The sequence below is a fragment of the Marmota flaviventris genome, chromosome 1, assembly GCF_047511675.1.
Source record: "Marmota flaviventris isolate mMarFla1 chromosome 1, mMarFla1.hap1, whole genome shotgun sequence".
Classification (NCBI taxonomy): domain Eukaryota; kingdom Metazoa; phylum Chordata; class Mammalia; order Rodentia; family Sciuridae; genus Marmota; species Marmota flaviventris.
This window is the reverse complement of record NC_092498.1, coordinates 217,269,558-217,283,680: the sequence shown is the minus strand read 5'-3', so window position 1 is coordinate 217,283,680 and position 14,123 is coordinate 217,269,558. Positions and strand designations below refer to the sequence as shown.

At 63.6% G+C, this 14,123-nt stretch overlaps 3 protein-coding genes across 5 annotated transcripts in view; 1 reads left to right on the top strand and 2 right to left on the bottom strand.

The window, feature by feature from the left end:
* Catsperd (cation channel sperm associated auxiliary subunit delta) overlaps window positions 1–2,570 on the top strand; it is a 39,410-nt gene extending 36,840 nt beyond the window's left edge. Inside the window, exons 21-22 of the mRNA XM_071605495.1 lie at window positions 1,039–1,199; window positions 2,357–2,570. Coding sequence (XP_071461596.1) covers window positions 1,039–1,199; window positions 2,357–2,570 — 375 coding nt within the window. The remainder of the gene's footprint in view (window positions 1–1,038; window positions 1,200–2,356) is intronic.
* A 1,917-nt stretch (window positions 2,571–4,487) lies between these two features.
* Window positions 4,488–6,713, bottom strand: Prr22 (proline rich 22). The gene is made up of 3 exons (XM_027952550.2): window positions 6,184–6,713; window positions 6,027–6,089; window positions 4,488–5,566 (listed from the first exon to the last, which is right to left on the bottom strand). Exons 1-3 carry the CDS (start codon window positions 6,311–6,313, stop codon window positions 4,506–4,508), a joined length of 1,254 nt encoding a protein of 417 aa, XP_027808351.2. The 5' UTR covers window positions 6,314–6,713; the 3' UTR covers window positions 4,488–4,505.
* A 97-nt stretch (window positions 6,714–6,810) lies between these two features.
* Dus3l (dihydrouridine synthase 3 like) lies at window positions 6,811–11,749 on the bottom strand. Of its 3 annotated transcripts, none has more exons than XM_027952549.2 (13): window positions 11,582–11,749; window positions 10,568–10,859; window positions 9,503–10,027; window positions 9,000–9,041; window positions 8,756–8,908; window positions 8,411–8,527; window positions 8,177–8,242; window positions 7,992–8,102; window positions 7,797–7,893; window positions 7,568–7,643; window positions 7,208–7,396; window positions 7,016–7,144; window positions 6,811–6,941 (listed from the first exon to the last, which is right to left on the bottom strand). In XM_027952549.2, exons 1-13 carry the CDS (start codon window positions 11,740–11,742, stop codon window positions 6,869–6,871), a joined length of 2,031 nt encoding a protein of 676 aa, XP_027808350.2. In that variant the 5' UTR covers window positions 11,743–11,749; the 3' UTR covers window positions 6,811–6,868. The 3 variants fall into 3 exon arrangements, with proteins under 3 accessions (XP_027808350.2, XP_071459682.1, XP_027808349.2); XM_071603581.1 differs by having other exon boundaries at window positions 7,016–7,396; window positions 10,568–10,687; window positions 10,718–10,859; XM_027952548.2 differs by having other exon boundaries at window positions 7,016–7,396.
* Between the last annotated feature and the right edge of the window lie 2,374 nt (window positions 11,750–14,123).

Sequence of the window (14,123 nt, the reverse complement as noted above, 5' to 3'; positions counted from 1 at the left end):
GGGTCCTGTGTCCATGGCGGTGCCAGTTTTCTTGCGGGCTGGGGTCTTCTCTTGGTTTTCAAGAGCTCGTGGCTGATGGCAGGCCCTGTGCCATCCCCCGGGTGGTCTCTCTGCCTCTGGTCTTCACTCAACACCACACCAACTACCCCTGGACTCCCCGTTGCTCTCCTTTATTGCTTCTGGACTTTCCCTCTCTGCTCACCTGCCTCCTTTCTGGGAGGCCCCGGCCAGGCGGGGCAGAGGACCCAAGCGTAGGGCCGGGAGGTGGCCTGGGTCCTGGCTGAGGGCAGCCAGCATTCTGGGCCAGCCGCAGGCTTCCTGGGTGAGGGCGGGCTGGTGCGGGTGGACAGTCTGACACCCCTGGGGAAGGCCAGCTTGCCAAGCCGTCACTGGACAGGCCAGGGGCCAGCTGGAGTCATCTGCAGACCCCTCAGGCTGACTGCCAGGGAGCCTCCGCCTCCACAGAGCAGTGGTGCACCCTGCTCCCAGAGGCCGAGCAGGAGGCTGCAAGTTCAAGGTCAGCCCCAGAACTCAGCAAGGCCCGTCTCCAGCATAACAGGGCTGGGGTGTGGCTCAGAGGTAGAGAGGCTGGGCGAGGTGCAAGCCCGTACCCGACAACAATCCCGGGACTCTCAGGAGTCCACAGCAGGGCACTGGTTCATTTTCCTCTAAGTGACACCCTAGAATCTGGAGACAGGACAGAAAGCTGCCACCTCGACTGGCCTCAGTCCCCCTGACCTGGCCTTCATCAAGCCAACAACAGCCCCCGGAGGGAAGTCCGGGCTCCACCTTCCTGGTTCCCAAGCGTGGAGTCCAACTGGGCGGCTCCACCCGGGCGGCTCCTCCCAGGCCGTGAGGAGAGCCGGTCCCTGGCCCTCTTGGCCGGCCTTGGCCTTCTTGGCCTGTGGACGTGCCACCCCACCTCTTCCCTCACCCACATGTGGGGTCCCCTGTGCCTGTGAGGGTGCAGTGGAGGGTGGCAGGAAGCTCCCAGGAGGACAGGCCAGGGCCAGTGGCGTGCTTCTGTCCCCTCCCTAGAACTACATAAGCTGCCGCGACAGCAGCAGCAACCTCACTGCCTTGGAGTGGCCCGATGCCCAGTACCAGGTCCTGGGGGGCCTAACAGACAACGAGATCATCTTCGACCAAAGGAACGGGTTCTACATCTTCCACCTGTCCATCGTGGACCCCTACTACAGGTCAGCTGGTCTGCCCTGCACCAGGGCCACCTGGCAAACTGGGGGCAGGCTCTGTGGGGCGGACCACACCTGTGCAGGGTACCCTTTATGCCCCTCCCTCACCGGCTGGTAGATTCTGGCTGAACTGAGTTCCCATGGGGCACTGGGGCCACAACTGTCATCCCAGTGACTCTGGAGGCCGAGGCAGGAGGATGGCAAGTTGGAGGCCAGCCTTAGCAACTTAGCAAGATCCTGTCTCAAAATAAAAGTTAAAAGGCTGGGGTGTGGCTCAGTGGTAGGGCGCTTGCCTGCCTCCCACACGTGAGGCCCTGTCTCTGTCCCTAGACAACAGAACAAAAATCCCAGCTCAGACTGTCCTACAGAGTGACGATTTTAAGTTCTAGTTGACATTTGTTCATTCCGGAAGTCCTGGCCCTCTGTGGATTTTGCATCTGCAAGTTAAACCAACCACTGGTCAAAATGTTTAAAGAATCCTGTCTGCACTGGACACGTACAAGGTTTTTTATGGCCACCATTCCCTAAGTAACAACCATCGCTACACGGCCCGGTGCCGGGGGTCCGCCCCTCAGAGGCGACTTCCGGCCCGGGGAGGACACAGGTTCTGTGCCCAGACTGCCCGTTTCACACAGGGGACTGGAACCCCTGGGGTCCTGGAACTTGGCCCCGTGGATTCCGGGGACGGCTGGATTTCAGAGTTCACTGTCAGTGCTGGGGAAGGAGGGCAGCCCGCAGCCACGCCCTCCTGCCACCTCCAGTGGGGGACACCCCATGGGGGCAGGCCGCAGGCAGCTCAGCCACTCAGGGCCACCGGCCTCGGGGGAAGGGGGTCTGTGAGCCGGCCACCATGGGACTTACGACTTGCATGGGGGGGTGGCTCCACGCAGCCTGTCCCCACCGAGGGGCATCAGGAGCACCTGGAGCCAGCCCAGTACTGTTGGCCAGTGTCCCCCTGGGGACAACATGGGCGACTTCCTCGCCCTGCTTGAGTCCTCTCAGCCATCACTGTGGAGGAAGGTCCACCTAGATGTCCATGGGGCCTCCTGGGCCCAGTGCTGGCGCCCACTGTGCTGCCCCCTCAGTCCGCTGTCCTGCCTCGGGTCTGACGTGTGGGCGGGGGACCCGCGGCTGTCCCAGCGCCTACCCTCCTGCCCCCGCAGCTACTGCCAGCTGGAGACCACCTTCAGCATCTACGTGTACGGGGCCTACCCGCGCAGAGCCATCCCGCCCGAGGCCGCCATCGTCCTGCTCGTGAGCGGCCTCCTGCTGGCCGTATGGCTGGCCTACCTCGTCCTGCACACCGCGGAGGGCCACAGGTGCCAACAGTGCTGTGCCAGCCTGTGCTGCTGCGGCTGTGCCAGGGCCAGGCACTGAAGCCCCGGCCTCGCTAGGGCTGAGCACTGGGGCCTCGGAGTAAAGTGTCCCGACTGAGCAGGCAGCAGGCGCCTTCTTCCCACTCCCGCCGCGCAGGAGACTCGTCTGTCCTGCTGGGGGTAGAACCCAGCCTGGGACAGGCGGGAGGGTGCTCTGCATTGGGAGACACACCTCGGTCCTTTTTTTTTTTTCTTTTGGTACCGGGGATTGAACTCAGGGACGCTTGACCACACCCCAGCCCTGTTTTGTATTCTATTTAGAGACAGGGTCTCCCTGAGTTGCTTAGCGCCTCGCTTTTGTTGAGGCTGGCTTTGAACATGTGATCCTCCTGCCTCAGCCTCCTGAGCTGCTGGGATGATAGGTGTGGCCAATGCACTCAATTTTCACTGATTCTGTGACACTGTGGCATCCCGAGGCCAAGCCCATAGGACCACGGTTTCCTAGAGATGACACTTAGTGCCCTCTCCACCAACCTCACGTCTGTAACGTGCAAACCAAGCAGTGCCCAGCGCAGGCTCCCAGCCTCCCGTCACTGGGATCCTGCAGTCCAGGGCCAGCCCCAGGGCCCAGAGCCTACCACACAGAGCCTGCCCACCCTTTGCCTTTTGTGCAATAACCACAGCAGGGACCCTGCCTTGTGTTCCCAGCTCTCTTTGCGCCCGGCCAGCCCTGTCTCCTCCCCTCCGCTCACTTGGCTGGACCTGATTACGAGGGTCCACGCCGTGTCAGACCTCAGCTCACAAAGCTGAGCGCAGTGGCGCACCCCGCCACGTCCCAGGCCCCCTGGGCTTCCCCAGCACAGACCTCGGGTCCCCCGGATGAAGGTCCCAGCACCAGGGGACAGCCCAGGGTGGGCAGGACTCCCAGCCCATCCTGGGAGGAGCAAGCCAGGCGAGCCATCTCACAGGGGCGTCCCAGGATGGGCGGCCTGCCACCTGCTGTTTGGTCACAGGTTCCTGGGGGTGGCACCCCTCAGGGTCACCTTGGGCACAGCAGAAAGGCAGGTGAAGGCCTGTGCATGGGCAGTCCCATGGGATAAGGGGGGAGGCTGAGGACACTGGCGCTTGGGGTCACCCTGCCCTTCCTGGGCTGGGCTGTCTCTGGCTTCTCAGATCACACCTAGGCAGTCCCCACTGGAGCCCTGATGGACACCCTCACCTGGACTCAGGGGCCACGTGCCACACGTGTCCCCACCCTCCTTACTGGGCCTCCCTCCTGCACCCACCTCGCCCACATTGAGCCAGCACTGCCCCCACCACAGGGGGGTCTGCTGGTGCCCAACCCTCACCACCCGGCCAGTCGGCAGCACAAGCCCAGCCCCTGGCCTGCCTCCCCTCGCCCACCACTGGCCCAGGGCTGCGGCAGGGCCTGGCCCATGGCCCCAGGCTCCACAGAGGCCCTACAGAGTCAGGGCCTCTCCCACCCGTGCAGCTTCCTGGGGCACAGGACAGACAGTAGGGTACAGACCGAGCCACTCTCCAAGACTTGCCCTGTGTGCCGTGGCCACTCTCTGGGAAACCTTGATTTTCACCACCAAACACAGAAGTCAAGTCCTCGTGCTGGCTGGACGTAGTGCCGCGCACCCGTGATCCCGGCTACTCAGAGCTCCTGAGGACTTAGCAAGACTGTTTCAAAATGAAAAACGGCTGGGGATGGGGCTCAGTGGAAGAGCACCCCCAGGGTTCCATCCAGAACCAGAAAAAACAAGTTCCCCACTTCCTGAGGACCCCTGCTTGGGGCCTCTGGCGCAGGGACCGGACTGTCTCCTGTGACTAGCCCTGGAGGCCAGCATCAGAAGTGCTAGGTCCTGCCCCACCTCAGCACGCAGCAGGGCACAGCCTTGCCTTCCCTCAGACGCGGGCCAGGGCACAGGTGTCCGCACGCAGCCTCCTGCCCCTGGAGGCCAAGGGATGCCAATCTGAGAGATCAAAACTTTTAATGGGGGGCGACTCCCAGGTCCTGCCGCGGCCCCACGGGGGCTGCCACCTGCCTGCCCTTGCCACCCGGCTTCCCCTTCCTGGCGGCAGAGGCAGCCTTCTTCTTCCCCGGGGGGTCAGACCTCAGGACAGGGGCTGCAGGGTCAGCAGCAGGGGGCCCCAGGCGGAGCGGCGGGGCCTCGTCAAGCGCCTTGAAGTTGAAAAAGCAGTCCACGTTGGACACGGTGTCCAGGATCTCGGGCACGCTGTAGTCGAAGGACAGCAGCTCGTCGGGCAGGTGCAGGGAGCGGATGTCACTGGAGGAGTCGTCGCCGCCGCCCCCGCAGTCGGGCAGGGCGGGCCTGGGCACCTCGCGCGGGGTGGCCGGGGTGGCCTCGGGCTCCGCGCCGGCGGGCAGACAGTCGAAGAGCTTCATGGCGTCCTCCAGCAGCACCTTGTCCGGCAGCACGAAGGCTCGCGCGGCCTCTGGGGCCTTGGCCTCCCCGGGACCTGTGGCGTGCGGCAGGCTGGGCACGGCCCCACTGCCACCCTGCGGCTCCTTGGTGGCGACAGCCAGGGGCTCGCTGGGCCGTGCGGCCCCCTCAGACCCGTGGACTTGGATGAGGTGGCCCTTGAGGGGGCCGTAGGTGCTGGGGGGCAGGGTGGCCTCGGTGGACAGCGTGACGAGCAGCAGGGGCAGCCTGCTCTCCTTGGGGGGCAGCCTGCTCTCCTTGGGGGGCGCCAGGCTCTCCTGGAGCAGCGGCGGGGGCAGGTCCACAAAGGCGGGGGGCCCCCCATCGCCCACCAAGCCCAGGGCCTCGGGCCCAGGTCCCTCCGGGGGGAAGTAGGGCATGAGGTACTGGGGCCCCCCGGGCGCCGGCTGGTAGTGGGGATACGGTGGTGGGGCTGGCCCGGGGCCCTTGAGGTAGTGCTGGGGCTCCAGGAGGTAGCTGCCTGGCGAGGCGGGGCCCCCAGCCACGGCCAGCTTGCACAGGGACGACTGGCCAAAGTCGGTGGTGGCCCACTCGATTCGGTAGATGCGGGGGTCAAAGAAGCAGCCGCACGGCGCCATCTGGAAGCCTGCAGGCAGCGGGCGTGGGCACCCACAGGGTTGGGACAGGGGCCTCCCGACTAAGGGCCCCTCTGGGACACAGCCTCGTCTCGGGCCTCGCTCTGAACTGTCTGGGGGGTCTGTCTAGGTGAGGACATGGCTTTCTCCGCAGCTTCCTGAGGGATGGTGTCCCCAGGCTTTGCTTCGGGGACCCACTGGGATCGGGCCTCACTCTGGGTCCCCACAGGCAGGGCCCAGGGCGTGCTTTGAAGGCTGGGCAAGGGGGGGAGAGCTCGCCTCTGGGGAACCTGGGGAGCCAGGCAAGCGGACCTGCCTTGTGGCACAGAGGACCTGGCCCCTCCTCTAGGGCACCCGTCTGAGGTTCGGGGACGCAGGCCCACCTGCAGGGTCCCATGGGGGCAGAGAAGGGAGATGAGCCCTGCCCACTCTTAAGTGCTCCGGCCCTCGTTGAGCTGGGGTGGCCGGTACCTGCTGGAGGGGTGGGAAACGCCTCTTTCTCCGAGCTTAGGGGCTGATACAGGAGGTTCGAGGCTGTGGACAAAGGGGCCCGGTGGGTGGGGCCTGAGCTGCGGAGGCGCCCTGGGCACCACCTCCACGAGGCCGCCCCCACCCCCGCCACGCGTACCCACGGCAGCTGCAGGCTCAGGGCAGGCGGGCGCTGGCTGGCTGCCCAGCCCCTCGGCGCTCTCCAGGCCCCTGGGGCTGAAGCCTTCCTGGGGGGCTGCGCTGGGGTAGAAGGCCTTGGGGTGCTGCATGGGCAGGCCGGGCCTGGCAGGTGGGAGTGGAGGTGCCCACCGGAGAGCAGGCTCAGAGTCCTGCGGGGTTCTACGCCCCTGGTTACTGGGGCAGTGGGTTCCAGGCCCAGGCCTGCCCACCAGGTGGGGTTCCGGGGGTGGGAGGGTGGGTAGGAGGCAGAGGGGACACCCAGAGGTGAGAGCCAGGTGTCCCCTGGGGTGGGCAGACCCTGGCCTGTCCTCTCCTCTGGCAACACTGTCCACTGCTCAGAGCCATGGCCCCCCAGCAGGGGCCCTGACCTCACCCCGAGGCCCACTCCACCACCCGCTGGCAACCTGGTGGTTGGTCCTGGCCTCTGGGCAGCACAAAGCACAGCCCCACCGGGCCCTCGGGTGGCCGGAGGCCTGGTGCATGATCGCGTCGGCTGGGAAGGGCTGCCAGCCAGGAGGGAGGCGGGGGTGACCGGGACGGCAGGCGGGGCTGGCGAGGAGCGGCCGAGCCGCAGAGAGGCCTGGGCTCCCAGAGTGAGCCGTGTTTATTGTCTTGTTCACGCGGGGGCCGGGGCCTGTGGGCCGCTACTTGTACGCATTGGCCTTGTGCTTGGGCAGGAAGACGAAGCCGGGCGGCACAGGTCCCAGGAGCATCTCGCTGTGGGGAGGGCGGGGATCAGACCTGGGGCTTGGCCACCCCGGCAGCCCGCCCCAGCCCCACTACCCGGGCACCTGATGCGGATCCAGTCGGCCGCCTGCTGGCTGGCCATCAGCGTCTCCAGGTAGTCGCGGCCCAGGTAGTAGGGTGGCCGCTCGTTGACCCTCTGCGGCAGCCGCTCCAGCAGGCCCACGGGCACGTACCTGCAGGGACCCAGGTCAAGAGGAGCCTCCAGCCCGGGCCGCCCCCCACCAGGGGCCACCCACCTGCACAGGAAGGACAGCCACTCCAGCAGGAAGCGACGGGTCTTCTCCACGCCCTGCGTGTCTGAGCCCCAGTGCTCCAGCCCGTAGCTGGTGAAGTCCCTCAGGATGTCCAGGCGCTCGGAGGACGAGATGTCCCAGTGCCGCTGCTCCTTGATCTCCGTGAACAGCCACGGCTTCAGCAGGGCCCCGCTACGGGGTGGGGGCGTCACCTGTGGCTGCCTGGGCCCTAAGCCACAGCCACCAGGAGCCCTCCCTGCTGCGACTCCCCTCGCTCCCTGCCTGTCCTGGTCCCACAGGACCACAGTGGGCCCCTCACTCCCACGCAGCTGCCACTGGCCTTGGGCCCTGCAGGGAACTCACCGGGCAATCATGACCCCGGCCACTCCCGTCTTCAGGGCGCGGTTGGCATCCTCGTATGACAAGATGTCCCCATTTCCTGACAGGGCAGAGAAGGTACCTCGGGAGCTGCTCTAGGTGATCCCCACCATTGGGTGGCCCCCGTCAGGGCAAAAGAGGTGCAGGTGGGTGAGTCTGGTGAAGGGGGTGGCCTCAAGTGGCAGGGGGACAGAAATGGCTTCGGGGCACCCACCGAACAGCGGCATGGGGCTGGCGGCCTTGGCGCACTGGGCGATGTACTCCCAGTCGGCCAGCTTGGTGTACCGCTGCTCCCGAGAGCGGCCATGGAGCTGAGGAGACAGAGGTGGAGATGCAGAGATCAGGCACACAGGTGGCCGTGGGGACAGGGGCCGTGGGGACGGCGGCCGCAGCCCAGGCCAGGACCCACCGTGACGAGGGCCACACCCCAGTCCCGCAGCTCCGGCAGCAGGCGGTGCGCCAGCTGCACACGCTCCTGCACGCCCGTGCGCAGCTTCACTGTCAGCGGCACGTCCAGCACCTGGGGACAGGAGGGAGTTGGCGGGGCCGGGGAGGGGCTGGGGAGGGGCCAGGGCAGGGCCAACCATCACGCACCTGGCTCATGCCGCGGACGATCTGCTGGAACTTGGCCGAACGGTTCATGAGTGCGCAGCCCCCGCCCTGGGGAGAGGGAAGGTTGGCCCTGCCCACGGCACAGGCACCGCGACCACCCAGCCCTGCCAGGACTCGTGCCACGGCGACGTCTGCGGCCACGCCCCCCAGTCTCCAGCTGGCCTGGCACCTTCATGACCGGGCAAGCGAGGTGAGCTCCCAGCCTGGCCACCTTACCTTCTTATACACCAAGTCGATGGGACAGCCGACGTTGATGTCCACAAAGTCCACCTCGATGGTGCGGCCCAGCAGCTCTGCACACCTGGTCATGGTGTCGGGGAAGGCGCCCTCCAGCTGTGGCACAGCAGGAAGACCCCAGGGCCTCGCACCTGGGGACTGCCACACGGCCATGGCCACCTGCCCTGGCCTCCCAGGGGGTGGCCAACCAACCACCCTGCTGGCATCGTCTCTGAGGCACCAGCCCTGCACCAGGGCCACTGGGCTGTCACCCGGGCAGATCCTGAACGTGGCTCTGAAACCTGGCAGCCAAGGGGCCCACCCCGCCTCCTGGGAGACGCTGACCTGGACACCGAAGATGTCCTCACACTGGTGGCGTTTGAGCAGGGCCCACTCAGACATCTGGCCCTGCAGCAGGTTGGTGCACACAGCCATCTCCCCACATGTCACATCCGCCCCAAAGCGCTTGCAGATCCGCCGGAAGGGCAGGTTCCCGCACTGGGCCACCAGGACACAAGACATGTGAGGCCACAGCGGGCAGGGACCCTGGGGCCCGGGCCAACCAGCCCCCTCCTCTGCCAGGCCCTACCGTGGTGAGGGGGGCCAGGTACAGCTTGCCGCTGATGTCCAGCTGGAAGGAAGAGACCACGTGAAGGCAGACTTCCCCACAGCCCAGGACGCTCCCCTCTGTCCTGCCCAGCCTGGCTCCTTTCCACCCGGGGCTCCTGCAGGTGACGACCCACCCTTCGTAAGACTCCTTCTTTGCCCCACACTCCCTGTGCTGGAGAGCTCATCTCCGACCACCAAACCCCAGCCATGATGCCCCTGCTCTCAGAAGCCTTCTGCGTTGCCCCCCTGCCCAGCCCAGGCGCTCCAGGGCGGCGCTGTGTGGCCAGCTCTGCTGCCCGCCACGCTGAGGCTAACTGAGGGCTGGGCCCAGGCTGGAGATCAGAGGGGAAGGTCAGTGGGGCTCCTCCAGGCACCTGGCTGTAGGCGTCTAGCACAGGAGTGACACAGCTGGTGCCTGGCAGGCACGTGCTGGGAGGCCAGCCCTGCCGCCACACCGGCTGCAGTGGGGCCTGGGACACACACCCGCTTCTTCTCACAGGGCCGCAGCCTGACCACGTCCTCGTCCGTCAGGGGCCCACAGGTCTGCACAGGGCGGCTGGGAGAGCAGCCAGCGTCTGGCCCAGCGGGGGCCTGCTGGGCGCCACAGTCGCTCTGCCCTGGGGTGCCCTCAGCTGTGGTGGCCTCGAGGACGGCACCAGCCAACGAAGGGCCTGGCAGCTGGCCTTGGCTCAGCTGGCGCAGGGCGAGCTCAGCTCGCTCGAAGCGGATCTTGCGCTTGCGCAATTGCTGCTGCAGGGCCTTGTTCAGGCTGTTGCGCACTGGCTGGCGGTGGGCCCAGTCCGAGGCCAGCTCCTCCTGCACCAGGTTCTGGCCCTCGGGCCCCAGGTGGGCCCCAGCGAAGCGACAGGTCACACCATAGGGGCACCTGCCGAAGGTCTCAAAGAGCACACAGCGGGGGCCCAGGTCGGCCGGCTTGGTCTCCAGGTAGCGGCTCACGTCATGCAGGAAGCGGCAGCGGTCACCAAAGACACACTTTGCAGCAGACTCCTGTGGAGCGGAGGGAGGACGTGATAGGACCGGGAAGGCTGCTTGTGTGTCCCAGATCCCCGTCTTGCCTGTGTCCTCAGGCACGGCGGCAACCTCCCCAGGCCTCAGGCTCTCCATCTGTGACTGGGGACCAAGAGCAACACAGTCGGTCCTCGACCTGCCAGGAGGTCACCTGCAGACACCCACGGTAGGTTAAAGATGCCCCACGTCCAAAACATGACCTCACCACCAGACCTCCTGGGTGGCTATGGGGACCATGGAGCATTGGCCTTCACCTTTCCAGTCTCGGGCTGATGGGACCCAGCATCATGTGACTGTCACACCACTCACAAGAGTGTCTCATGTTACAAATCAGGAAAAGATCAAAATTCAAGTTTCAAAGTGCGGTTCCTGCGGAATGTGTGTGGCTTTCTCGTCATCAAAACGTCAGATCAGAGGCTGAGTCACCCCAAGCTGCCGGCTGTACTTACGTTGTGACGGGATCCTGAGGATCAAATAGGGACTGAAGGCCCCAGAACCTGCTCATGGGGTCATGCTCACCTGAATCAGTGAGGGGCAGAGCCTGGTCTTGTCATAGTGTGTGGGCTTCACGTGGGGCCGGCTCTTGTTCTGGCCCCGGGCCCTTTTTTGGGCCTGTGGCTGCTGCCCGGGCTCAGCTGCCTGCCCATCCTCGGCCTGCCCATCCTCGGCCTGCCCATCCTCCAGTCGGATCCTCTTGGCCCTAGGCTCAGCCAGGTCATTGCCATCAGGGTCTCCTGCCTCCGATTCCTGCTGGAGCTTCTCCCCTTTGGCTTCCAGGAATTGGTGAAACTGTTCCTTGGTGGTGAGGTATCTGCCAGCAGAGAGGGAGAAGAAAGGGGGACTCTTCCAGGAGGTCCTCCTGTGAGCGCAGACCCAGGGAACACTGGGGTGAGGAGGCTGAGCACTACCCCTGCTTAAATGCTTCAGTTGACAGAGAGCTCACTACTGAGAAGCAGCCAGCTCCCATCCAGGGCTAACCTCAAGGCCAGAGGGAGAACCTACTCTGTTCCTGGTTCCCCACTCCCCTGAGCATCAGGCCTAAACATAAGCTTTATCAAGCCGGAACATCCCTGGCCTAACGTGGGAAACTACAAGTCCCAGCATGCCTTGCAACCAGCCACACTCCCCGGCTCGCCTTTCAGCCCCACAGACACTGCAATCCCCAGCATGCCCTGCGGCATTCGCGGCGACGCCAAACCCCCTCCAGCAACAGCGGCTGTTAGGTGCACACGCGCCGTTCCCACCATACGGAGGGACTACAGTCCCCAGCACACATTGCGGGTCTCGCCCTGAACCCCGCCTATCCAGCACGCACGTGGCCGCCTCTCATACAAGTGACAGCCTCCGACGCATACCTCTACGGGTGTTAGCCTGACCACTCTGCGGGCTCTGGGCGGAGGAATAGCCCAGACTGAAGACTCTGCAAGTTCCCTGCTCTGGACCGTGCCCCACATCCGGGCATGCGCCGCTCGGGCCGCACTACGGGTACCGGGAAGACTACATACGGTGCCCCCTGCTGCTCTGCAGACTCACTGAGATTTAATGGGCGCCACTCCCCGTTCAGACGCGCTGACTGCTGAGTTGCTGTCACCTCCACTCTCTGCTGGGGCCTTCTTCGCTCCCTCCACCATCGACAACTCAAGGCCGTTGTGGAATGTGGCAGACAGGCCTTCCGGGTCGCGCATGTGCTCCATGGCCGTACAGGGCGAGTGCGCATGCGCGCAGCGCTCCAATGACGCTGTTATGCGCGCCTGGCGTCACGGGGCGGAGCCAAACGTGGGTGGGGCCTCGGACGGGCTTGTAGGTCAGAGGGAAACCAAAAAGGGTCCTCAAGGGCTTCAAACCTGACACCTGCGGGCCACAGGGAGTGTTCTGCTCTGCTTTAAAAAAATATAAGTTCTATGGGCGGAGTGGGGGGAGGAAAGTAGTTCCCAGTAACCTTTTATATGTTTTTATAATAACCGGAAGGCAGGAGCGCAAGGCTCCCAAGTAAGGACAAGGAGTTGGCAACACGGTGCCCCTGATGGCAGGTCGCATGTCGTAGGCGCGTATTGAGGTCTCTTACTGTGTCCTGTGAGTCTGTACAGTTAGCGCACGTTAATCAAAAGTTTAAGGAATGTTTAAGGAGAACTACCCTGATTTGATCATCACATACTGTACATGGGTCAGATTATCACAGGGCACCCCACATGTTCGTACAATTAAAATAAATATTTTTAAATGTAAGTTTCACTACTTTTAAGTGGGGCATTTGTTCAACAGATAGTTGACAAGTTTATGTGCCAGATGCTCCCTAGATGCTGGAGATACAGCAGTGAAGAAAACAAAATCCCCCTGAGCTGGCGCAGGAGTTAGACAGTGAACATGAATCGTAACTACCCTGTTAGTAGTAATGAAGTAGGGAATGGGAATTGGGGATAACACTTTTGGTGTTTGCACATTTTTAGTAGGATAGTCAAGGAAGGCTTCACTAACAAGGCCATATTTGAGTATACTCAGAAGAAGTGAGAGTCATAGGGCTATTGAAGGAAAAAGTGCTCCAGGCCGAGGGCATAGGTCCTGGGGCAGGACTGGACTGAGCATGTTGGAAGCACATCAAGGAGAAGGAGAGGTTGGGAGAGGACAGGGAAGGTCATTCAGTGTCCTTTGGGCACAGGGAGGACTTGGACTTTGACACCCAGGGATTTGGGAGCCATGGAGGGCTTTGAGCAGAGGAGGGAGGCCCTAGTCACCATTTGCCACTGCCCCCATCATGCCTGGTTATGCCCCCTAAGGTCCCCGATTTTGGAGGAGGCTTGTGCAGTGGGGAGCTCAGGCTCTCCCTGAGTTAGACTCCCTGCCCCTCCCTCCACCTGCCAGTGGGGAACACCCTGCAGCTCTCTCGCCTCCCCTCAGCTATAAAATTGGGCTGATCAGAGCACCTCCCTCAGAAGGAAAGGGCTCCGCGAGCAGTAGTCAGACAGCCATCGTCACTGCATTGTTGTCACTGTCCTCATTTTCCCTGACTTCCGTCCAGGAATGCCATGCGTCCCTTCACCACCTCACACAGCACTCAGAAGGCGAGCGCTGTCCACAGCAGGAAGGGGATGCCGTGCTTCTGGTGTGACAGGTGGTGAACAGGCCCAAAGAGGGAAGGGATGTCCCTGAGGCCATCACAGCCTCAGCACCAGTTTTTCTAGGACGGTGGAGAAAATGGAAGGGTCAGAGCTGCCACCCACCTGGGGCCCGACCACCTTCTGTGGGACACAGTAGGGTTAAGTGTGGAGGCGACCAGCTCCCTCCTCCCTCCTGGGGTGCCTGTCCCCTGCCTCTGGATCCTGTCACTTGTCCCCCACACAGCTTCACAGGAGACAGTTGGGGAGACAGGCTCAGGGAGGCCTGCCTCTTCCTGGCCGAGGAGCCCATGGCTGGCTGTGGACACCAGGGCGTTCATATGAACGGTGGCGCGTTGGCTCATTACATGTACCGTCCACACAGTAGGACGATGGTGGCATGACAGTGCTCACTTGTCCCCCGTGAATGGCTGTCAGTGCTTGCTGTGGGCCAGGCCCTGTTCTAAACATTGATACCTGACTCTGACCTTTGTCACCCGCAGGCCACAGAGGGCCCCTGAACTGCACTTGTCTGGCCTCCCTAGCCTCAGGCACCCCGGTCCTAGGGAGACCCCATGTTGTTCCCAGGAGACTTCCCTCCTGCTGTGGCCTCAGAAGCCTCCAGCCCCTCCTGGCCTCCTTCCCCTGGCCTCCGCATCCCCAAGAGAACAATGGTCTCAGCACCTCTCCTGTGTCCTGCTGTCCCCAGCCAAGGGCTGCCTCACCATCCAGAGCCAGAGACCAAGAGGACACCTCCCTGCCTCTCTCCCCAACAGCCTGTGGACCTCCATGACCGGCTCACTTTCCCGCCAGACTCTCACGTCCATCCCCGCCCCTCCCCCCTCCAGACTTCCATCTTCCTGTTCCAACAGCCCAGTGGGAAACACGATCCCAGCAGAGGATGTACCTGACGTGCATGGGCCCCAGGTTCAACCCCTGGCACTGCAAAATAATAATAATGATAATATTGGGCAAAACTGACC